This window comes from Garra rufa, chromosome 21 (genome assembly GCF_049309525.1).
Source record: "Garra rufa chromosome 21, GarRuf1.0, whole genome shotgun sequence".
NCBI classification, from domain to species: domain Eukaryota; kingdom Metazoa; phylum Chordata; class Actinopteri; order Cypriniformes; family Cyprinidae; genus Garra; species Garra rufa.
In genome coordinates, this window is record NC_133381.1 from 22,407,290 (window position 1) to 22,430,493 (window position 23,204).

The following is a 23,204-nucleotide window of genomic DNA, read 5'->3' on the forward strand; positions in this document are numbered from 1 at the left end:
TTTCAGAATTCTGACTTTATATCTCGCAATTTCGAGTTTATATCTCAGAATTCTGACTTTATATCTCGCAATTGCGAGTTTATATCTCAGAATTCCGACTTTACATCTCGCAAATTTAAGTTTATATCTAGTAATTCTGACTTTATATCTCGCAATTGCGAGTTTATATCTCAGAATTCTGAATTTATATCTCGCAATTGCGAGTTTAATCTCAGAATTCTGACTTTATTGCCCGGTTTTTTACAGACAGGGTTTAGGCTAAGCCAGGATTAGACCATAGTTCAATTAGGACAATTAAGTTATTTTTATAAACATGCTTACAAAAAACATTACTGGGGGGTGTTCCATAAACCAAGTTTACCAAATAAGTCAGGCTTATTTCAGTTAGTCTGACTTATTGTTAATTGATTTGGCTCAAAATAAGTCAGACTAACTGAAATAAGCCTGACTTATTTGGTAAACTTGGTTTTTGGAACACCCCCCTGGTGTGCATCTTAAGACAAAACAATGGCACTGATATATTTTAAAATCAAACTGTGCAATTTTATTTCAGTTGAAACAACTCAGACTTACATTTTAGTCTAGAACTGCTAAATAAAAGTATTCATTTCTATAATTTTTGTAAAAAATTATACTGACTCTGAAGCTTTTGAATGCAGTAATAGTATAGTATAGCGTAATGTTAAAGTATAGCGTACTGTTACAAAAGCTTTTTATTTCAAATACTGATCTTTGGATCTTTCTATTCATCAAAAAACCCTAAAACAATGTACTCAACCGTTTTAAACAATGATAATAATAAAAAATGTTTCTTGAACAGCAAATCAGCATATTAGAATGATTTCTGAAGGATCATATGACACTGAAGACTGGAGTAATGATGCTGAAAATGTAAACATTTTTAAATAGTAAAAATATTTCACAATATTACTGCTTTTGCTGTATTTTAGATCAAATAAATGCAGGCTTGGTGAGCAGAAGTGTAGTTTAGGGATAAAAAGATTAAAATATAAAGGCATTAATTGTTAATATGCTTTCGCCCAGCATTTCAAATGCAGAAGAAAACCAAAAGATCAATAGAAATTTTCCAAAAACATATTTATAAAGAACATGAAGAAACATCACAGAAAGACATGAATTAACTGCTAGCACAGCATACTTGAGTAAAACTGGTGGACAAAAATTAAGTTTTAACCATTTTATTTGATCATACATTGTATTTGCTTATATATTTATTTACAATATAATCAAATAAAAGAATATAAAATGTGGAATTTTCAACTTGTTTCTTTCACACCAGAGGAATTAGAACTTGTTTCTTTTGCATTTCTTTATACCGAGTTGTTTATCCTCATTCATTAGAATTATGGTATAACATCCACAGATTATGAACTCCAAATAAAACAAAATATACAACCCAGTGATAAACACTGTATTCTAGATGAACTGGCCAAACAATGCAAATTAAAAATCTTCATCTGACTTGTTTTGTAAGCAAGAGCTAGCAAACATTTCATGAGCACTGGTGTTTGACAAACCAAAACGCACTTAAAACGGCAAAAGTAGAAGTTAAAAAAATAGTAAAATAATGTGATTTAACAACACTGAAACTAACCGATTTAAGACCAATTTTACAAATGCTAATCAATGATAATGAAACTCAGCAGTATTCCATAAAATAATCATCCTCCTCGTCACTGTCATCATCTTGGGATGGGATATCTTTATCTGACAGCATATTCCACACCACAAAGTCATCATCTTCAGCTGTTGAAAACACAGGGGGGGATGAAAGGGGGGGAAAAAAATAAAATAAAATAACATTAATAAACAGATTTTTTTTTTACTCAATACACTGTAGCATGTTTGAGTTTTTGCATACCGACACATCTCTTTAGCGCCTTCTTGCCTACTGGAGTTGGCATAAGCTTTTCCTACACAAGAAAAATATTGCATCATCACATTAATTAAACATGTTCCTATCAATAAGGCAGTTGCAGTTGTATTGCTTATGGAAATGAGATCAAAGATAAGAGTTTGAGTTGGTTACCATTGGTTCAGCCTTTTTGCCCCGTTTCCGTCCCTTCTGGTTCTTCTGAAGATGGAAAATGTACTTGTCCATGTTATTCCTTAAAATAAAGTAAAAAAAAAAAAATTTTGGTTTATCCACCTTTTTCTTCAATGTGGAAGTAAGCTTATGGGCTAGACTTCCGGTTCATTAGCCGCTATAGGGATATAAAGAGAATGATGATAACGTGTGTTAAACGGCAAAACCGTTTGTGCTTCGAACCATAGTGTGTTCATAATTAAGATAACACATTAAAATATGGTAAAACACGCCTATTTGCAATATTAAGCTGCAAAAAAGCTGTTTTGCACAGCTAAAAATAGCTGGATGCGGATGAGACCAAAAGCCAAACCCTTAAACCTCTTAGAAATGTGGATGCAAAGACCCAAATTAGACATCTGCATTTTTGAAAAATATCTAAAATCAGGCAATAAGCCTGATGAGTGCACTCAGCAACCACCCACTAAATATAGCTTTGGCAGTCGAGATGAAAGCATACTTGTTGATAGATCCCAGCATTCCTGGGCTGATGTGCAGACACTGAGGGGTTTTAGCAGTAGTAGAAATGCTAGAACTTGGCGTCTGAGGGTTCTGAAGCAGGCTGAAGTCTTCAACATCCCCATTTGCAGCAAAAACAGGCAACTACAGAAGACAACGTTGAGTTAGATTTTCTTAGGGTATAGACAAGATATGGTATCATTCAGAGAGGGGGCTTTATCAGGTCTATGTCAGGTCACGCGGCTCCAAATTAATCAACAACAAGCACCTTGATTTGTTTATTGTGCATTGGTGAGTTGGCAAACACATCATCATGGTCATCTTTGGGCATGTGGTCCAAGAAATGCCTCATCTGCTGTCTCCTTTTAAGTGTTCCAGCTTTAGCGGTTATCTCAACTATTTCCTTTCCTGTGAGAAAAAAACAAAAAAAACAAAACAAAACAAGATCAGACCTTTTCAATTGCAAAATGTGCAGTTAAAGAGGTCACTGGATGCAAAATTCACTTTTATATGCTGTTTGAACAAATGTGTGTTGGCAGTGTGTGTACACAACCACCCTATAATGATAAGTAAAATGTGTGGGTTTTTTTTTTAATCCCCATAAATCATTATCGCTTTTTAAGATTAAGCTGTTCTGAGATTCTTGGCAGTGTGACATAGTTCTGCACAGGCCCCTCCCACGATTGTTCGCTGACACTGCAGTTTTAGCACAGACCTACCCTGAGAAAGCTGTAAACTGTCCGCCATCGTTTCAACTTTTTTTTTTTCTGGAGCAGAGGTAGACAAGAATGTCTCCTAAGCAATTGAGGTGTTTTGTTGTTGGAAGTAATGAACTAGGGATGCACCAAAATGAAAATTCTTAGCAGAAGCCGAACAAAATTACACACTGGGCCGAAGGTTTTTCATATTTCCCCCCCCCCCCCCCCCATGTATTCTGCCAATTTCTTTTCACCATTGCACAAATTGAATAGCCAATATTTGCTTTTTACAGTCTTGTCTTGCTTTTCAAAGAAAAAAAAAATTACAAAACAACAATTTTAAAATATTTAACACTGAACATTTTTAACATTATAGTACACATTATAGCCTAATGTGTAATTTAACTTAAAATTAGCTAGTAAAATAATATTCTTTGGCCATTTTTAAGACCCCCTTCTTAAATCAGTCACGTGTTTTTTTAATGTACAAATAAATGCAGCCTTGCTGAGCAGAGGTTATAATAAATGTATTAATAAAACTGTTGTAATGTTTGTTATTATTTTTGTGTTACTTTTTTATTTTATTTTACAGAACAACAGTAAGACTTTTATTTTGGCGGAAACCCGCAAGAATTACTTTTTGCTGACAGCAGCAGATTTATGAATGATTCTCATCATGCAGATTGTTGCTTTGGACTTTAAACCCTGGCTAACAAGCTCGTGCAGCGCTGTCAGAATAAATACAATTTGTGCATGTAATAGACAACGTTCTGTAGTTTATTTACTTATGGTTTAAGGCCATTTTGTGATTTCAGTCATCATATAGTAACCAGCAACACCACCCCTTTCTCTTCTCATGGAAGATATGCGATGCAGTACTAAACAGTCTTGTGCTGTCGGTGCTTGTAATAATTTTTGCATCTTTCTCGGACAGTTTTAAATGGTTCCACACTGCCGACATGTTTGCTGCATTAGAGTGCGCCTCTATTTGATCACGTCATTGTTCGGTATAATTTATTTGGAATTTTCGCTTATTCGGTTGCCGAACATTCGGTGCATCCCTATAATGAACGTATCATTTGTCATTTACTCCTGACATTTGAGCCGCTGAACATGCAGAGGATTACTTTCGTTTTTGAATGGAATGTGCTGATCCCTAATCTACCTAAAAGTGTGTATGTTCATGAGAATCATTGGTGATCCAGCTTCACTTACAGAAGAATTGAGTATAAGGTTTTTTTTTATGTATCTTTGTAATTGCGGCTATAAAGTTTACAGTCTGTTATAGAACTGGTTGTCACCCCAGTGTGCAGGGTTTCTGCAGATATGAACAAGTGAAATTTAAGACTTTTTAAGACCTTTTTAATACCATCTTATATGAAATTTAAGACCGAAACCTGTAATGGAAATAGATATTATATTACATGCATATATGTAATATTTAATGTGTTTAATGTAAAAAGTAAACAATTTCATGGCTGTCATAAATTAAATTTATTACTATGATATACAGTGAACTTTTCATATCAGCAGATAGATACTATTCCACACAAAATATCCCCATAAAAGTACCACTAGAAATATCTGATGTAAAAAACAATATTTTCATCAGTGCTCTATTAGCTTTTACATCTTAAATCTGCATATTTGATTTACCTTTATAAAGGCCTTTTTTTTTCTTTTGAAATGTATGCATTACCTTTGAAATTTATTTTATGAATTTATTAATAAATTCTAAATGGCTGTTAGCAGTGAGATTACACAATTTACACTGCAAAATTAAAAGTGAGATTAATGTTTTAAATACATTTATTGATTTATAAATATATAAATTAGAAATGTTGGGTGTGGAGGCATACTTTTAAACACACTAAACTACCAGCAGGTGGCGGTAAGTCACTTCATGAGCGAGTTACTTCAACTGATTCGAGCAAAACGCTGAATCATAGCAAAATGTTGCTAGGAGAATACTTCTGCTGCGATCCTTGTTTGGAACTATTTTCGTTGGTGAAACAGAACAGAACAGTGAAAATATTTTGTCTAATATGTAAGTAACTACTAGACTAACTACTTGTTTATTGAACTAAAATCAATGTAACATTTATAATTGTCAGAATATTCAGCAAAAAGCTCACTTGATATATTACTGAACTATATCATGTTATAAATAAACTAACGTTATACATTTTAAATTTTTACCTCAGTGTGTTTCTTTAGAGTGCTGTTAACGTTACATTCATTTGTTTTAAAGTATGTCACTAGACCAGAAATACACCATCCATTATCAATTTCTGTTTACGTTGAATGTATTAAAATATAAATATTTCTTGCCTTTCGATGCTTTGCTAGTCACTTTTGCTGTTGTCACTTCAGTTTTAATTAGGCGGTTTGTTCGGTCGGGCAAGTAAAAAAAAAAAAAAAAAAAAATTTTTAAAAGTATCTCGAAGGCTGGCGGTCAGCTAGCTTGACCTATATTTATTATTATTATAATTGAGAACATTATATACAGAAAAAGGTAGTTTGACCTGTATTCTGCTACTGCGATTCTGTCTGAAGACGCAGTTACTTCCACAGAGGGAGGAAAAAAATCTACAGTTGTTAGCAACTGGCCTTAGCCAAGCCCTATATTCAGTTTTTTCAAGCTAAGTATCGCTGAACTTGCACTTCCCCAAAGCTAAAAAGTTAAATCCATTTTACTTCTGCGGTACAATCCGAGAGAGACTCGTGCCATTAACAGAAAGCTGATTGGCTATTGCATGCTGGTCTCATTTGTAGTTTAAATACAGCAAATTATATTTGAAATAGTGAAATAAAGAACTACAACACCACGGAAACAACAAAAAGAGAATTTAAATGAGCATTAGAGGTAGCGTTACATGGACATCGGAAAAATAAGACCTGTGTAAAATTATTTAAGACCTAGAACAGCGAATTTAAGACTTTTTAAGGCCTAAAATTTAGATTTTTAAATTTTAGACTTTTTAAGACTTTTTAAGACCCCGCGGAAACCCTGAGTGTGGGGGAGCAGAGCTCATTACCATTTAAAGGGGCATGCACTGAAACGGCTCGCTGTGAACAGAGCTGTTTTTGACAAGGTAAAAAAAGTGTTGTTTTTCACTACCATTGAGAAATTTTAACCAAAGTATGTTATAGACTTTTTTATCAAGACCCTAAAGAATCATATCAACTTGTGGAAAATGAACATCTGCTGACCCTTTTAAAACTTCCACAATTTGTAAAAATGGTTATAACCCTTCAAATTATACAGTAAAGGATATAAACCTGGCTCCTCAGATGTTGCTGGTTTCTTCTGTGCTTTTTTTCTGGGTCTTGTGTTGGTCTTCTGATTGGAATTATATTGTTCCTGACACTCTTCAGGTGAACGAGTGCCGACAATATACGCAACGTGTGCCCAGTAACCGCTCTTGTGCTTGGGTAATGAATTGACAGCCCTGCCCAGAGAGATGCACAGTACTATCATGATCGATCTACATTTCATGCATTCAAACTAATGATGTGAATTTGTAAAACAATAGTTAGAACGTCTAATAACTAGGGTGAAAAACCAAGTAAACCTAAAGGGTTAGTTCGCCAAAAAACATTCAAATTCTGTCATTGATTACTCACCCTCATGTCGTTTCAAACCTGTAAGACCTTCGTTCATCTTCAAGACACATTAAGATATTTTTGGTGAAATCCGAGAGCTCTCTGACCCTCCATAGACACAACTGAAATGTTCCCAGGTCATTGGTAAAATAGTCCTTGTTTGTAATTTTACGAAGCTACAAGAATACTTTTTGTGAGCAAAGAAAGCAAAAATAACGACTTTATTCAACATCTCTTCTCCTCCTCATCCCAACAACGTGCATGCATTGTTTACATTTAGAGAAAGCATGAGCATGCATCGTAATAGTCTCCATAATAAAATCATTATTTTTGTTTTCTTTGCGGACAAAAAGCATTCTCATAGCTTCGAAAATTACAGGTGTGACCCATTATGTCACATCACCTATTTTACCGATGACCTGGCAACATTTCAGTTGTTTTGCCGTCTATGGAGGGTCAGAGAGCTCTCGGATTTCATAAAAAAATATCATAATTTCTGAATATGAACAAAGGTCTCAACAGGTTTGAAAGGACATGAGGCTGAGTAATTAATGACAGAATTTTCATTTTTTTTGTGGACTAACCCTTTAAATCTCAAATAAAATCTCAAAAAAATCTTGTAATGGCATTCAGAATTAAAGCTTACTCGTGTAGTTTTTGTAGTTCTTCTTCAGTCCATTTTCCATCCAATAGCTCATGTTGTTCATTCACATTGCTGCTTTCTGTTTGTGGCTTTTTGTTTCTAGTGTTTGCTTTTCCTGTTTCGGATTTCTTTGATCTTCTGTTTTTTGAAACAGCATGTTGAACACTTTCCTCATCCTCTGAGTGCTCAGAATGCATGTCCTCTGGGGACGCACGGTGTCTATTTGTTTTAAATTCAGACTTAGCTTTCCTTTGTCTTGTCCTCAATAAAGTACGTGCAGGCTTCTTGTTGTGTCGCCTTCTCTCTTCATCACCATCATCATCATCATCTGTAGGAAAATCAATGGAATCTCCTACCAAAACATCATCTGAGTATCTCTGCGAGGCCTTTTTTGGCCTACGTGAACGTCTCACAGAGTCCTTTTCATTTTGTTCCTCATGACTGGTGGACTCTTGCACCACAGAGTTCTCAGTCTTAAGCGGGTTTGTTAGCCGTTTGCGGTCTGCAGGCTTCTTGTCGTGTCGCCTTCTTTCTTCATCCTCATCTGTGGGAAAATCAATAGAATCTCCTACCAAAACATCATCTGAGTATCTCCGCAAGATCTTTTTTGGTGTACGAGAATGTCTCACAGAGTCCTGTTCGTTTTGTTCCTTATGACTGTTCAGAGACTGAGAGGTCTCAGTCTTATGAGGTTTTGTTAGTTGTTTGTGATTTGTGGACCCTTTTCCTCTTTGCCTTTTTGGAGGGTCTGGAGATGCAAATGAGCTGTTTGAGTCAGTAGAGTATTGGGCTCTGGAGTATATCCGAGCACTGCGGCGTAAGGAGCTGTTGTCGTGTGTTATGGATTGTGACTCATCCTGAATTTTCTTTTGGGAAGACTTGCTATTGCGCTTTGTCTTTGGAACATTCTCAAAGCCTGCTTCCTGCTCATCATATGACACTGCTCCATCTCTCACTGAATCAACCTCGGTGTTCTCTATCATTTCTGACTCTGAACCCATTGCGTTTTCCTCTCCTCCTGACTGTTGCTTTCTCAGAGAGGCTCTTTGAGGTCGAATAGCTTTTTGTTTCACTGCATGACCGGAGTTAGAGCCGAGGGCCATAACTAGAGGTCCTTTCTGAGCTCTTGGTGGTTTATTCAGTGTTGTGCTCTCAATTGGAGGTGAATTGCTCTGAGATTGGACTTTTCTTTGGGGTTTGGAACGCTGTTTGATTCTCCTCATTGGCACTGACAGTTCATCTTCACTGCTAGATGTGTTTCGCCTGCCTTTTTAAAAACAAACAAATGTGAAAACTTGCAACAGAAAAACAACTGTGATTAAAAGCACATGTTATCAATGCACACCTCTTCCCAGAGTTTCAGGCCTGGATGATTGTTCTTCAGTGATTTGCGATGTTGCCATAGTTACTGGCTTCTTTGGCTGGAAAGAAAAATAACATCAAATTTAAGAAATGGCCCACCTGCACCATAACAATATAAAAAGTCCCCGTAAATGCCACTAGAGATCAAAGACATTGTTTGTGGTGCTGAATGAAATGAGAAGAGTACCGTAGACAGCAGTGAAGTAGAATAGTCCTCATGGATAGTGACATTCATGTCAGAGTCCATAACAATCCTCCCTCCTTTCCAGTATTCCAGTGGTGGTTTGATGAGTCGGCCACTGCGGGAAACTATTCCACTGCCCTGCTGAATGCTGTCAGTAGGAGTGATGGGAGCTGTACCACGAAAAAATGTATTAGTTTGACTGTTTCAAACCTATGGGGATGAACAAAATTAAAACTAAACATCTGAACTGGGATTCCTGAACATTCTTGATTCTGACATCACTAGACAATATATGAATCAGTTAATTAATATTGATTCAGTAACAAATCATTCAGACAGATTTGTCTAAATGATTTAAATGCCATCTTTCCTGTTGAAATGTTATACTCACATGTTACAATCGCCTGAATTTTGGGATGTTTGGATGTTGACTTTTTAGAGGCCTGTTGATTTTTAGCATCGGTAGGTTTCACAACACTGTTGTCCTTTTGACTTTTCTGAGGTCTAAAACAAAAATAGGCAAAATTGTTTAAAGGAGAAGTTTACTTCCAGAATGAAAATTTCCTGATAATTTACTCATCTCCATGTCATCCAAGATGGTAATCTTTTTTCTTCAGTCGCAAAGAAATAGGAAAACATTTCAATGCAGCATCAAAGGGCTCTACACGATCCCAGCCGAGGGTCTTATCTAGCGAAACGATCAGTCATTTTCTTAAAAAATAAAGGTTTATATACTTTTTAACCATGGTTACTTTTTAGCCTTCACATGTGCGTGATTACGTAGTGTTTAGCCTCGTTCAGACTGTCAGCCCAAATCCGATTTTGTCCTGGATCTGGATAGAATCGGATTTGAATAACTGACTGTCCACACAGTCATATCGCAACTGTTCAAATCCGATTTGTGTGTCCATAAGCGCTCTTTCGTTTTACGGAATGTGCGTTGGTTTAAGGCAATGCAGTTGCGTTATTATGCCAACGCTAAAAACAACAATAACAGCAATATAGTTTGCAATATAGATGCAGTCTTGCGATATGACAACGTTGCCGTCGCGCTGGATTATATTTCATCTTCTAAAGCAGCGGCAGAAACGCAGGAAGCTGGAATGTGCGACTTTATTCTGTGCTGCCGTCTCTGCCTGTTTTCAAAACTCAAAGAGGTGCGTATATGTTTTCCACTGAAACGTCTGACGTGTTTACGTTTTACGGGGCATGAAAACGTGAAAAAGCAGAAATCCGATTTGAATAGGATTCCAAACCACATACGAATGTAGCTCGAAACGGATTTGACCAAATCGGATTTCATGTAGTTTGTTGCTGTTCAGACTACATAAATATGATCGGAATTCAATCGGATTTGCATACAAATCGGATTTGGGCTGACAGTCTGAACAAGGCTTATGAGGTCAAACTAGAGTAAGATGTGCATTTGTGGTTAAAAGGTATATCAATTTGTATTTTTCTTAGAAAATGACAGATTGTTGTGCTAGATAAGACCCTTATTCCTCGGCTGGGATCGTGTAGAGTCCTTTAAAGCTGCACTGAAACTGCAGTTTGGACCTTTAACCTGTTGGCTACCATTGAAGTCAACTGTAAGAAGAAAAATCCTGGAATGTTTCCTCAAAAACCTTAATATTCCTTACAAAGAAAAAAAGAAAGACATGAACATTTTGGATGACATGCTGGTGAGTAAATTTTCATTCTGGAAGTGAACTTCTCCTTAAATGAAATTTAGTTTCTTTTCATAATTTGATAAATGACCTAACAGAGTTGAGGTTACTTACCCCGTATGACCACTCAAAAACTGATCCAGGTACTCCTTCCACATTTTTGGAAACCCAAAAAGAAACTTCTTCAAAAACCATGATGGAAACGCTGTAAGAGTTAAAAAAAAATTGTGAAGTAAAATAAACAGAATTCAAGTAATGCAACCTGATGTAAAAAGCGTTTTCTTACATGAATTGGGATGGTTAGCCATTTTCCCAACAAGGACGTAGGTTCTGCCAGATGATGTCTTGAGAACATTGCTTGAGATTCTTTCAATGATAAAACTGCTGTGCCAAGGTATCATAGTATCTCTGTATGCATCAAACTAAACCATTTTAGAGCTACATAAAACAACTTTATGGAGGATTAATGAAAGACATAATGCAGTGAACATTTCACTTGATTCTATAATACAGCACAAGCAAAACATTGCCATGTCTTCAAAATCAGTCAAGATAAAAGTAAAGGGGGGAAAGTAGGAAGCAGATATCTTACATGCGAATACCGTCAACCACAAGATCTTTGTTGAGTAGTTTCAAAACCCAGTCTTTTAAATGAATCCCCCTCACCTAAAAGACAAAAACAAGGTACTAACTACTGATCCTAAAATACAGATTACAATCACAAATTTAAAACCGCCAAATCACGTTTTTGCATTTGATTTTAAAAACCATTATGAAATAAACACATATTTTTTTTAAACGTACATTGGTTTCTTCGTCTAGAGCTACGTCTGCTTGTCTAGCTTGTTGTTTTGACTGAAAAACAGACACTTTCTTTCTTGGGATCAACACCCGAGGAGAAAGCTGCAGAAGAGGATCATCCAGTAGATTATGATGGGGCTGAGGGAGTCCAGGGACCATTTCTGTGGACTCCGACCGAGACTCTGACTGACCAAACGGATCAGACGCTGGACTACAGGACGTGTCTGTATGGAGGTTTTCCTCATTTTCCTTTTCTACTGCAATGCTCCTCTCACCAAATACAACACCACCTGCAATCAAATTACACAGAGATAATGTGTTATAAACAGTGTCATGTTGTTCTTTCCAAGGTAGTTACTTCAGCATAATTATTTAGATCAGTGGTTCTCAACTCCAGTCCTCGAGGCCCACTGCTCTGCACATTTTGTATGTTTCTGAGTCTGACACACTCAGTTCAGTTCATGAATCTTTCTAATGAGCTGATGATCAAAATCAGGTGCCTTAAATGAGGAAGACATACAAAATGTGCAGAGCAGTGGGCCCCAAGGACTGGAGTTGAGCAACACTGATTTAGATTACAGTAAATCTGTATCTGTAACCCTGTAAAAAAATCTGTAAAAAAAAATAGAATAAGATTTATTCAGAAAAAGCTTCCAGTGCATATAAATTTATATGAAAATAATAGACAAATGAGAACTGAGGAGTTACAGTTGAGGTCAAAAGTTTACATACACCTTGCAGAATCTGCTAAATGTTCATTATTTTACCAAAATAAGAGGGAACATAAAAAAATGCATGTTATTTTTTATTTAGTACTGATTATTTATTTAGTACTGATTTAGTACTGTTTACATATAGTCCACAAGAAAAAAAAGAAAGTTGAATTTATAAAAATGACCCCATTCAAAAGTTTACATACGCTTAATTCTTAATACTGTGTTATTACCTGAATGATCCACAGCTGTTTTTTTTTTTGTTTTGTTTAGTGATAGTTGGTTTAGTCAGTACTAAATAAAAAATAACATGCATTTTGTATAAACTCTCTTATTTTGGTAAAATAACTAACACTTTGCAGATTCTGACCTCAACTGTATGTGTTTCTGATTGTTTTTGCATAAATTTGTCATCATAAACAGATCAAGGTCATTAAAACAAGACTCATATCTAGACATAAACATTATTCTAAACTATTCTAATTTTATGAGTAATACAGGGTGAAATGAAACATCAAACCTCCATTTCTGTCCTTTGAACTGCTGACGTAAGTGATAGGTTTCCGTTGAAGCTGGGCTAACGTCTCATCAGAAACCACCTTCTCCAACAGCACACAAGGTTCTTAAGTAACCAAATACAAACAGATTTATAAATTAATCAGTTTGCACTGATTACAATGGTTCTAAAATTCCAAACAACAGGAATTAAAAAAACAAAACATTAAAATCATACATCTGTTTCTGTTATAAAGATTGTCAGGCATTTGCTTTTGCCTTGCTTTCATCTCAGATAACATCTCTTCAGATATGTTCTCAAGTAAAACATATGGCTCCAGAAAAAGAAAAGTGAAATTAATAGAACTCCTTTTTTTTTGTTTGTTTAGTGATAGTTGTCCATGAGTCTCTTGTTTGTCCTGAACAGTTAAACTGCCCGCTGATCTTCAGACAAATCCTTCAGATCCCACAAATTCTTTGGTTTTTCAGCATTTTCCAACAATGACTGTATGAATTTGAGATCCATAATTTCACACTCAGGACAAACAAGGGACTTTAAATATAACTATTACAGAAGGTTCAAACGCTCACCGATGCTTCAGGAGGAAACATGATGCATTAAGAGCAAAAGGTGAAAACTTTTTTAATTTGGGTTAATCAGGGTAAATTTAACTTATTTTGCCCGGGTCAAGATAAATTTAACTTATTTTTTCTTCTGGGAAACATGTAAGTATATTCTGTAGCTTCAGAAGGGCAGTACTAAGTGAAAAGATATAGTATTTCGGCAAAATGTACACATCTTAATTCTGTTCAAAGGTTTAAACCCCTGGCTTTTAATGCATAGTTTTTTCTGGAGCATCAGTGAGTGTTTGAACCTTCAGTAATAGATGCATATGAGCCTCAGTTGTCCTCAGTGCGAAAACATGGATCTCAAAATCAAACAGTCATTGTTGGAAAGGGTTCAAATACACAAAAATACTGAAAAACCAAAGAATTTCTGGGACTAAAGGATTTTTCTGAAGAACAGCAGGCAGTTTAACTGTGGGGACTTATGAACAACTATAACTAAACAAAAAAAAAAAAAAAAAAAAAAACACAGCTGTGGATCATTCAGGTAACAACACCAGTGTTTCCCCAAGGTTTCCAGTGTTGGGGGGGGGGGGGGTAGCCAACGTTACTTTTTTTCCCCCGGTACTTTACCCTACTTTGTGAAATAACGAAAACATTATTATAGACTTATTCAGTGGAAAAATAAGTCCAAAACTCTCTATTTTAACATTTTGAACAATAGGGCTCTACCAACTTTTGCTTTTTTTTTTTTTTTTAATTCTTGTGTGTATTATTTTTTTCTCATAATCAAATTAAAAGTATAAACATTTATTTATTTTTAATCAAATGAAAAATAAACCCTTTTAATTTTTGGCAAACAAACAGAGGTTTACTGTTAAAATCAATAAATAATAATAATTTAACATTTAAATAATAATTGTAGTATTTTTTCTACAATTAAGTGGTTAATCTTGTTATATTTATTTTTATCATATATATTGTTTCATGTCAATTATTTAAATAGGAATATATAAACAACTACATTATACTGTACAAAAGTAATACAAGACTAATGTTCTGTTACATGTTACTTTTATTTTGACAGGTTGCCTTGAAGTTTCTGTGTGTGTACAGCATGTTATGATGCTAGTTTTCTCAAATGAAACGGTAAAAGTGACACTCACAGCAGCTTTGGATATTGAGTTTATCTGTTCATGCGAGATGCAAATGCCCAAAATTAGCGGGAGCGTCACGTGTGCTTCAGTATATGCGTGTAGTAAAAGCGCGTCTCCATCATTCATACATACAGAGGCAAACGGAGCATGCAGGATTCATATTGAAACAGTCTTTTTGCATTTCAGTTTTCACAGACACTAGTCCATATCGCGATTTGAACGAAGTAACAGACCAACTTTTGATTTATTAATCCAAAAATCGACGAATTTACGTGGCATTTCGCGCTATAGTAGATTCGGTTTTTATGAATGGAGTCCGCGATCCCGTCTGTGTTTTCGCAGATGAGACATTGTAAACACGCGATCATGTAAAGACAGAAATGACATGCCTTCGTGTAAATAAGATAAATAACACAAGGCAATTTAGTTTGTTTAATAAAAGAACAATGTATAGCCCTGTTCTATAGGAAAGATAACCTTAATGACTTCTATTGTGATCTGACGCTATATCAAAAATAAAATGAACTTGACATTCAAGGGGGGCGGGGGGCCCCCCTAAGATAATGGTAGGGGAAACACTGAACACAGTATTTTAGAATCAAGTTTATGTAAACTTTTGAATAGGGTTATTTTTATAAATTCAACTATTATTTTCTCTTGTGGACTATATATAAACCTCTTTTATGAAATATCTTATTCAGGTCAGCAATAAATAAAATATAACATGCATTTTGTACAATCCCTCTTATTTTGGTAAACTAACTAACATTTTGCAAATTCTGTAAGTTGTTTCTGAATAAATTTGTCATCATAAACAGACCAAGGTCATTAAAACAAGACTCATATCTAGAGATAAACATTATTCTAAACTATTCTAATTTTATGAGTAATAAAGGGTGAAATTAAACATCAAACCTCTATTTCTGTCCTTTGAACTGCTGACATAAGTGATGGGTTTCCGAAGCTGGGCTAAACTCTCATCAGGAACCACCTTCTCCAACAGCACACAAGGTTCTTATATAACCAAATGCAAACAGATTTAGAAATTTATCAGTTTGCACTGAATACAGCAGTTCTAAAATGCCAAACAATTACTAAAAGTAAGCAATTACTAAAACAAAGCATTAAAATCATACGTCTGTTTCTGTTCTCAGGCATTTGCTTTCGGCTTGCTTTCATCTCAGATAACATCTCTTCAGATATGTTCTCAAGTAAAACATATGGTTCTAGAAAAAGAAAAGTGAAATTAATTGAACTATTTTACTACAATATATAACACCAGAAAAAAATGGAGTACTAACCAATAAATGACTCTGACTCCATATTAAAGGTTTCGTGTTGTCTTCCAGGCACTTTATGAAGATTGCTGGAATAACTGCCTTGTGGTAAATCCATTTCTTCAGCCTGTGCTTCTCCACTCGGCGACTGTGGAGGTGAGAGGGCTAACACATATGTCTCCTGGTTGGCGTTACTCTTTTGTGAACACTGGTTTACAGGGTTCGAGGGGATAATGGCACACATCTCTTGGTTTCTTACATGATCAGAGGCTGCCCCATGCCCTGCAGTATTTTGTCTCTGAACTTTTGCTTTCATTCTTGCAAAAATCTTTGCTGGCGTCTCTGCGCACCTCTTCAGCATCAGGTCAGATTTGTCTTGAAGGGGGACTTCCACCGTGGCGTTTATGCTGCTGAGCTCACAAGGGATATTTGGGGAATTTTCTTCAGCATTCTGTGCAGTGGAGTTCATAACAAACAAATCTCGGTTTGAATTTTTTCTGCCTGACCCTGTTACCCAATTGTGAGCTGCTTTAGGGATGGATTTGACTGGAGTGATCATGTCACCAGACTTAGGGGCTTCAGGAGCTATTAAATACTCTTGTAGTGGATGGTACATTGTTGTATTAGAGGAAAGCCAGACTAACGTTAAATCTTTACAGCCCCATGGTGGTTCATGATCGCATCAAAATCCTGAAAGATTAAAAAGGGGAAAATATAATTAACGCAAGAAGCTAAACAAACAGCGTTAGAGATTGATTCGTCTATAAAGATTGTCTTTCGTCTATAAAATTGGAAAAATCAAGCACATGTCTTGTATTAATATAACACGCAGCATCAGTAATGAAATAAACCTCTTAATCGATTTAAACTATAAACACTTCTCTAAATTCAGCCTTAGTCTGGCTGTAAAGTACTTAAGCGAAAACGAAAATAATGTTAACCCTGTGCACACTTATCGGTCGACAAATCCGTGTAAAATGATCGATTACACATCAGTAAGTGAAACAAAGTTTCAGCACGATATATAGTTGATTACGTGACATTAAAGTCTATGTTTACTTAAAAAACGACTCACTTACCATGTAAACTCGTTTGAATTTTCCCGGATAAAGCGCGGCTAACGTCTTGCGTCGCGTGAGAACTGCGTCACTTCCGTCAATAACGTTACTAGGAAGTGAGTAGTGATTCATTTAAGCGAATCGGTTCTTTCGGACAGATCGTTGAATTGGTTCAAAAAAAGCATACCGTAACACATTGCTGTTTATTACACCGATTAGAAAATATTGTGTCGTTTATTGTAATTCCATGTTACCCCAATCCCAGCCATGACACAGGAACTTAAAATATAATATAAATAAAAAAAATATATTATACAAAATCTAATATATATACTACTAATCAAAAGTTTTTGATGTTTAAAAAAAAAAAAAAAAAAAAAGTATTTTCTGCTCACCAAGCCTGCATTTATTTGATCCAAAGTCCAGCAAAAACAGTAACATTTTGAAATATCTTTTACTATTAAAATAACTGTACTATTTGAATATATTTTAAAATGTAATTCATTTGTATGTGATTTCAAAGCTGATTTTTAGCATCATTACTCCAGTCATGTGATCCTTCAGAAATGATTATAATATTCTGATTTACTGCTCAAAACATTTATTATTATTATAATTATTATTATGTTGTTGTAAACAGCTGAGTAGAATTTTGTAAGGTTTCTTTGATGAAGTTCAGAAGTACAGCATTTATCTAAAATAGAAGTATTTTGTAACATTATAAATGTTTATATCATCACTTTTAATCAATTTAAACCATCCCTGCTAAATAAAAGCACTAATTTCTATTATTTGCATTAGTTTCAAATGCAAATAGTTTCAAATAATATTTAAATAATTCACTTCTCTTGACCAAAATATTTGCTTGTTTAACAAATGCTATTTATTCAATTCAACTCTGTTAAATAATTAAAACATAAATAGTTCTAAATTAAAAAAATATATATATTTGATAGCTTCTCTAATACTGTCACATAGTAATTAAGTAACATAAACTAACAAAATGTAACAGTTCAAGGTATCCTCATAAAAGGCAATTTAAACAAGTCTGTAAATAGACATGTCTACTTTCACAGTAGTAACAAATATTTCTTCCGACATTCAAGCTTTTCAATGTGAACGAATCTTTTTAGTGAACCGGTTCATTTGATCAAAATATCCGATTCAAAAGAATGACACTTGCACGCCTCCAGTGCAGTGCTTTACACACGTGTGTTGGACTCGGAAATATGTATTTGGAGAGAATATCAAATACGTTGTGTATAAGAATGAAATTAAAGTGCTAGGAAATACATGTGCAGTTAACATTTCTTAGTTTGTTAAAGGAGACGATGTGCGCGATTCAACTACCGGAAGAAATCTGGATCCGTGTGTTTGAATACCTCTCTGATCGCGACAAATGTAATGTTCGTTTAAGCTGCACGGACTTTAAAAGACTGATTGACCACTGGTCCTTATGGAAAGACAGCGTTGCCGTCGTCCAAACGTTCTACAACTTCCATTTCTGGAAAACTCTCAGTCAAAGGAAAACCAAATCTGTGGTTGTTCAAAAGACAACAGCAAAAGTCTTACAACAAATTGCGACTTGGCTGCCGTGGATCGGTTCAGTTACTCTGGTTGAGTGCGGTGATGGCACAGCTCTGGTAACACTGGGGGCTTTAAAACACCTCAAGAGGCTTGTCATCCGTCAGTGTTGCTGTCGAAGTCTAACCAGCTCACTTTTATCCTTGAGACAACTGACTCATCTGTGCTTGTGTGATGTCCAGAAAGCCTCGATATCGGAGATAAGTGCTGCTGTTTCGCAACTTGTCAATCTAACTTCGCTACACTACCATGACGATAAAAATCCTATCCGTAAAACTACACTTAATGGCATGTTGAGGAGTCTGCCCAACTTAAAACACCTCTCCTTGAAATTGGGTCCAAAGTATGGGATTCTGCCTGATGATTATTTTTGGTCAACTAAAGCATGTGAACATGCAGGTATGTTCGCTTTCAGGAAAGAAAAATAAGGTTAAGGAATGAAGAAAAGATTTTCTCTCTGTAGTGTCATCACCCATCACATCTGGTCTTTCACACAGGAGTGACTCCGGATGCAAAGTTTGGCCTGAGCAGCTTGGAACTGCTGAACTATGTAGACCCCTGCCTCTCCCCTGTTGCCTTCAACGGTCTGTCCTCCCTGACCAAACTGACAGTGCATTACAGAAAATCGCTTATAAATCCAAACTTATGCCGCCTCACAGAATGGTTGCAAGAGCTCCGTGTACTTTCAGAGCTCAACATCTCTTGTAAGTATGAAAAAAATTAACAACACTGTGGTTATTCTTTACTGTAGCCTTGGGAAAGACAGAAAAGGGCCTTTTAAAGGGATACTTTACCCAAAAATTAAAATTCTTTATACTACAGGGCCGTTGAATGCTTGAATCTGATTGGCTGACGAACGTTCTAGAGGTGTGCATTATATTCAGGGAAACGCACGGCGAACGTAGTTCCAGGCAGCTTTAGACCGCAGTGCATGTCTATATCACTTCGCCACATGATTTCAGTTATTTCAAAGGTCCTTACAGCCCAAAACAGCAAAATAACTAAAACCCACAATAACACTGGCCAAACTAATAAATACAGTAAACATCAGGATAAAAACGACAGATTATTTCCATGTTTCTTTCCACAATATATTGCGTTTTATTATGTACGGAAAGCACAAACTCTTATTTCTCTCGCCCTCTCTCACTCACCTCACAGACGCACACACATAACGTTACAGTTTGCACTCGCGCTAGCTTTCGCGCTAATGTTGTTAGCGCTGCTCTGACGATTAACAACTTAAAAACGACATAACAGCTCTCACACGCGAGGTAACAACGGCGTGGTCTTGAAGAAAATAAACTTAAAGTTTAACTGTTAGTAGAGACGATGCTGTCAGTCACCCCTGAGAGACACAGACGTGAGAGAGGTAAAGTCATACACTTAGTTTCTCTCCCTCACTCTTTCTGTCTGTCTGCTTGTCTGTCGGTCTGTCTAAACTTCATTATTAACGGTATTATTTTGCTATCAACGGCTCAAGCGTCATTACTAGTTCTAAAATGACGTTTTGGAACTAGCAACGAAGCTGTTGAATGAGCTGCGTAAGAAATTAATCCTACTCACAATAGCGTTTTAAGGATAAAAACGGGACGAATGTCTTGAAATATATCATTTGATCGATGTCTTGAGGTGTGGTAACTGTAGTATAAGCGGAATAATTGACTTCGGGCCGTAGAATTCTACGAAAATAATGCACACCCGAGGTGTAACGGCCACTCCGCTTCGCGTCGTGACCGCATCACCACCTCGGGTGTGCATTATTTTCTAAGAATTCTACGGCCCGTCGTCAATTATTCCTTACATCATTAATTACTCACCCTCATGTCAATCTAAACCCGCAAGACCTTTGTTCATCATTTCGGAACACAAAATTATTTTGGATGAAATCTGAGAGCTTTCTGACCCTCCATAGACAGCAAGGGTCCTACCATGTTCAAAGTCTTGCAGGTTTTAAAACAACATGAGGGTGAGGGGAATGATAGAATTTAAATTTTTCCTCTACATTTTTGTCCTTTCTTTGTATTTTCTAGTAGGATACCCGCTCAGCATCTATGCTGATTCAGTACCCAGGACTGTGCAGCATTTGTCTCTCATGGGAGTGAATGTAGAGCTGCAGTCTGTCAGAATCATGGGAGAGCGAGTGCCGGATCTCCTTCACCTCCATTTGGACTTGTGTTGTCATAACAGCAGTGATATAATCGCAGAAGTGCCTCGGATTTTCCCAAAGCTGCAGATCCTGAAAGCGAGGTAAGAGTCATGAATTGTAAATTTATTACACTATCATTCAAAAGTTTTGAAATGGTACAATTTTTGAATTCTTTTCTGCTCACCGAGCCTGCATTTATTTAAAGGAGTAGTTCACTTTCAGAACAAAAATTTACAGATAATGTAGTGTACTCACCCCCTTGTCATCCAAGATGTTCATGTCTCATGTCTCATGTCATAAGAAAATTGTTTTTCGAGGAAAACATTTTTAGGATTTCTCTCCATATAATGGACTTCTATGGTGCCCCCTGAGTTTGAGCTTCCAAAATGCAGCTTCAAATGGCTCTAACCGATCACAGCCGAGGAAAGAAAGGTCTTATCTAGCAAAACAATCGGTTATTTTCTAAAAATACTTTTTAACCTCAAATGCTCGTCTTGTCTAGCTCTGTGTGTACTCTGTGTAGAGATTAAAAAGTATATAAATTGTAAATGTTTTTAGAAAATACAGATCATTTCGCTAGATAAGACCCTTCTTCCTCGGCTGGGATCATTTAGAGCCGTTTGAAGCTGCATTTAAAATGCATTTTGGAAGTTCAAACTCGGGGGCACCATAGAAGTCCATTATATGGAGAGAAATCCTGAAATGTTTTCCTAAAAAAAACATAATTTCCTTACGACTGAAGAAAGAAAGACATTAACATCTTGGATGACAATGGGGTGAGTACATTATCTGTACATTTTTGTTCTGAAAGTGAACCACTCCTTTAATGCAAAGTACAGCATAAACAGGAACATTTTGAAAAAAATTTACTATTTAAAATAACAGTTTTCTATTTGAATATATTTTAAAATGTAATTTATTCCTGTGATTTCTAATATTCTGATTTGCTGAAAACAGCTAAGTAGATTTTTTTTGCACTACATTTATCTGAAATAAAAATCTTTTGTAACATTATAAATGTCTTTATCATCACGTTTGATCAATTTAAAGCATCCTCACTAAATAAAAGTATTATATAATTCCTTTCTTTCCAAGCTTTTGAATGGTATAGTGTACAATGTTACAAAATCCTTTTAGTTCAGATAAATGCTGATCATTGGATCTTTCTGTTCATCAAAGAATCCTGAAATAAATGTACTCAACTGTTTTAAACAGTGATGATGATAATAATAATAATAAATATTTCTTGAACAGCAAATCAGCGATTAGAAGGATTTCTGAAGGATCATGTGACACTGATGACTGGAGTAATGATTCTGAAAATTTAGTTTTGATCACAGGAATAAATGATATTTTAAAATATACTCAAATAGAAAACAGTTGTTTTAAATGCTGTACTTTGAATCAAATAAATGCAGGCTTGGTGAGCAGAAAAGGGTTCTTTAAAAAACAAAAAACTGGTAGTATATGTCAGAATGAGTACTACTTTATATGTGTGTCTGACCTTGGTTAATTACATTCTAATCAACCTCTCTCTTTCAGACAACATAACGTTCCAGAATCAGTGTTTCTTCGACTTAGGCGTCTGCCTCAACTTAAGCAGTTAGTGATTTTGGATGCACCCAAAGGCCACAGTCCTGCTGTCCTCAGTCTGACTCAAAAACTTAACAGCAAAGCAAACAATAGAATCCATGTGCTTCGTTCCAACTCAAAGGACCAAACCACTTGTTCTTGTGGGTTTTATGGATAAACTTAATTGTTTAACTGTTGGAAACAGATTATCATGCCTTACACACAGATGCAGCAACATTCCATTGAAGATGGAGAATGAAAAAAAATTGTAAATAGTGGAAGACAGTTGCTTGATCTGAAGATCACACAAGCTTTTTGTATCTTTAATCCATTGTATCAATGATATTTTGTGCCATTAGTATTCGCTTGACTTTTTACAGTGCTATATATCTAAAATGGTATATTTACTCAAGTCCTCTTTGTAAATAAGTTTTCTAATAAATAAACAAGTGAAAAAAGACTAACATCCAAACACCTCCACTAGGTGGCAATCTATTCACACTTCAGTATGAAGGGGGGAAAAATCAATATTCTCAATTCATTTTACCTTTATGCATCCTTCCAGAAACGTATACACAATCTATATTTATAAATAAATACGTTGTAAATTGACATAAATATGTGCAAGGGATAGTTATACTTTGGAAGTACAACGTGTGATGAGATATACTGCATTAAAATTAAGTATTTATAAATGTATAAATCATAATGCTTCTAAAGGAAAACATTTTTTGTAAAGAAAGACTTTAATTACATTGTCAAACACTGTGATTTCATACATTTTCAGTTTTATGAAAGATATTAAACATACAAGACAAAGTGGAAACATTGTGTAAATGTTAACCACAAGCAAACTCAGTCGATTCACACAATTATAAAGTGGATTATCATATTCAGTTTTTCACTGCTGATAAAACAATCATAGTTGGACTTTTTAGTACACTTCATTTTCCAATGTAGATGTTTGAGAATTTATGATATGAAAATTAATTTGAAAGGCTTTCAATCAGGTTTTACTAATCAAGGCCCAGTCAAACTGATGAGGCATTAATATAATTAGAAGCAATTGTGCTAGCATTTAGCTGAAGTAAAGATGATCCATCAT

At 35.5% G+C, this 23,204-nt stretch overlaps 2 protein-coding genes across 2 annotated transcripts; one reads left to right on the top strand and one right to left on the bottom strand.

The window, feature by feature from the left end:
* Positions 1-1,183: 1,183 nt before the first annotated feature.
* Positions 1,184-16,404, bottom strand: mis18bp1 (MIS18 binding protein 1). Its single transcript, XM_073827259.1, has 18 exons — positions 15,761-16,404; positions 15,596-15,685; positions 15,375-15,473; positions 12,761-12,862; positions 11,531-11,817; positions 11,319-11,392; positions 11,013-11,134; positions 10,841-10,931; positions 9,451-9,563; positions 9,063-9,229; positions 8,859-8,934; positions 7,517-8,780; positions 6,547-6,716; positions 2,835-2,974; positions 2,568-2,710; positions 2,051-2,129; positions 1,883-1,934; positions 1,184-1,767 (listed from the first exon to the last, which is right to left on the bottom strand). The coding sequence occupies exons 1-18, from the start codon at positions 16,350-16,352 to the stop codon at positions 1,661-1,663; spliced, it is 3,768 nt and encodes a 1,255-aa protein (XP_073683360.1). The 5' UTR covers positions 16,353-16,404; the 3' UTR covers positions 1,184-1,660.
* A 1,585-nt stretch (positions 16,405-17,989) lies between these two features.
* LOC141296309 (uncharacterized) lies at positions 17,990-22,691 on the top strand. Its single transcript, XM_073827566.1, has 4 exons — positions 17,990-18,777; positions 18,876-19,082; positions 20,412-20,628; positions 22,070-22,691. The coding sequence occupies exons 1-4, from the start codon at positions 18,126-18,128 to the stop codon at positions 22,275-22,277; spliced, it is 1,284 nt and encodes a 427-aa protein (XP_073683667.1). The 5' UTR covers positions 17,990-18,125; the 3' UTR covers positions 22,278-22,691.
* The last annotated feature ends 513 nt before the right edge of the window (positions 22,692-23,204 follow it).

What these genes read in the sequence shown, in the direction of transcription:
- mis18bp1 (XM_073827259.1), bottom strand. Translation starts at nt 16,352, where the DNA reads ATGTACCATCCACTACAAGAGTATTTAATAGCTCCTGAAGCCCCTAAG. An exon ending in TTCAAAGGACAGAAATGGAG is followed by an intron (nt 11,818 to 12,760) that starts GTTTGATGTTTC and finishes ATTTGATTGCAG; the next exon opens with GTGGTGTTGTATTTGGTGAG. An exon ending in GAACTACAAAAACTACACGA is followed by an intron (nt 6,717 to 7,516) that starts GTAAGCTTTAAT and finishes CTCTCTGGGCAG; the next exon opens with GGCTGTCAATTCATTACCCA.
- LOC141296309 (XM_073827566.1), top strand. Translation starts at nt 18,126, where the DNA reads ATGTGCGCGATTCAACTACCGGAAGAAATCTGGATCCGTGTGTTTGAA. An exon ending in TTCAGAGCTCAACATCTCTT is followed by an intron (nt 19,083 to 20,411) that starts GTAAGTATGAAA and finishes TGTATTTTCTAG; the next exon opens with TAGGATACCCGCTCAGCATC. An exon ending in CTGCAGATCCTGAAAGCGAG is followed by an intron (nt 20,629 to 22,069) that starts GTAAGAGTCATG and finishes TCTCTCTTTCAG; the next exon opens with ACAACATAACGTTCCAGAAT.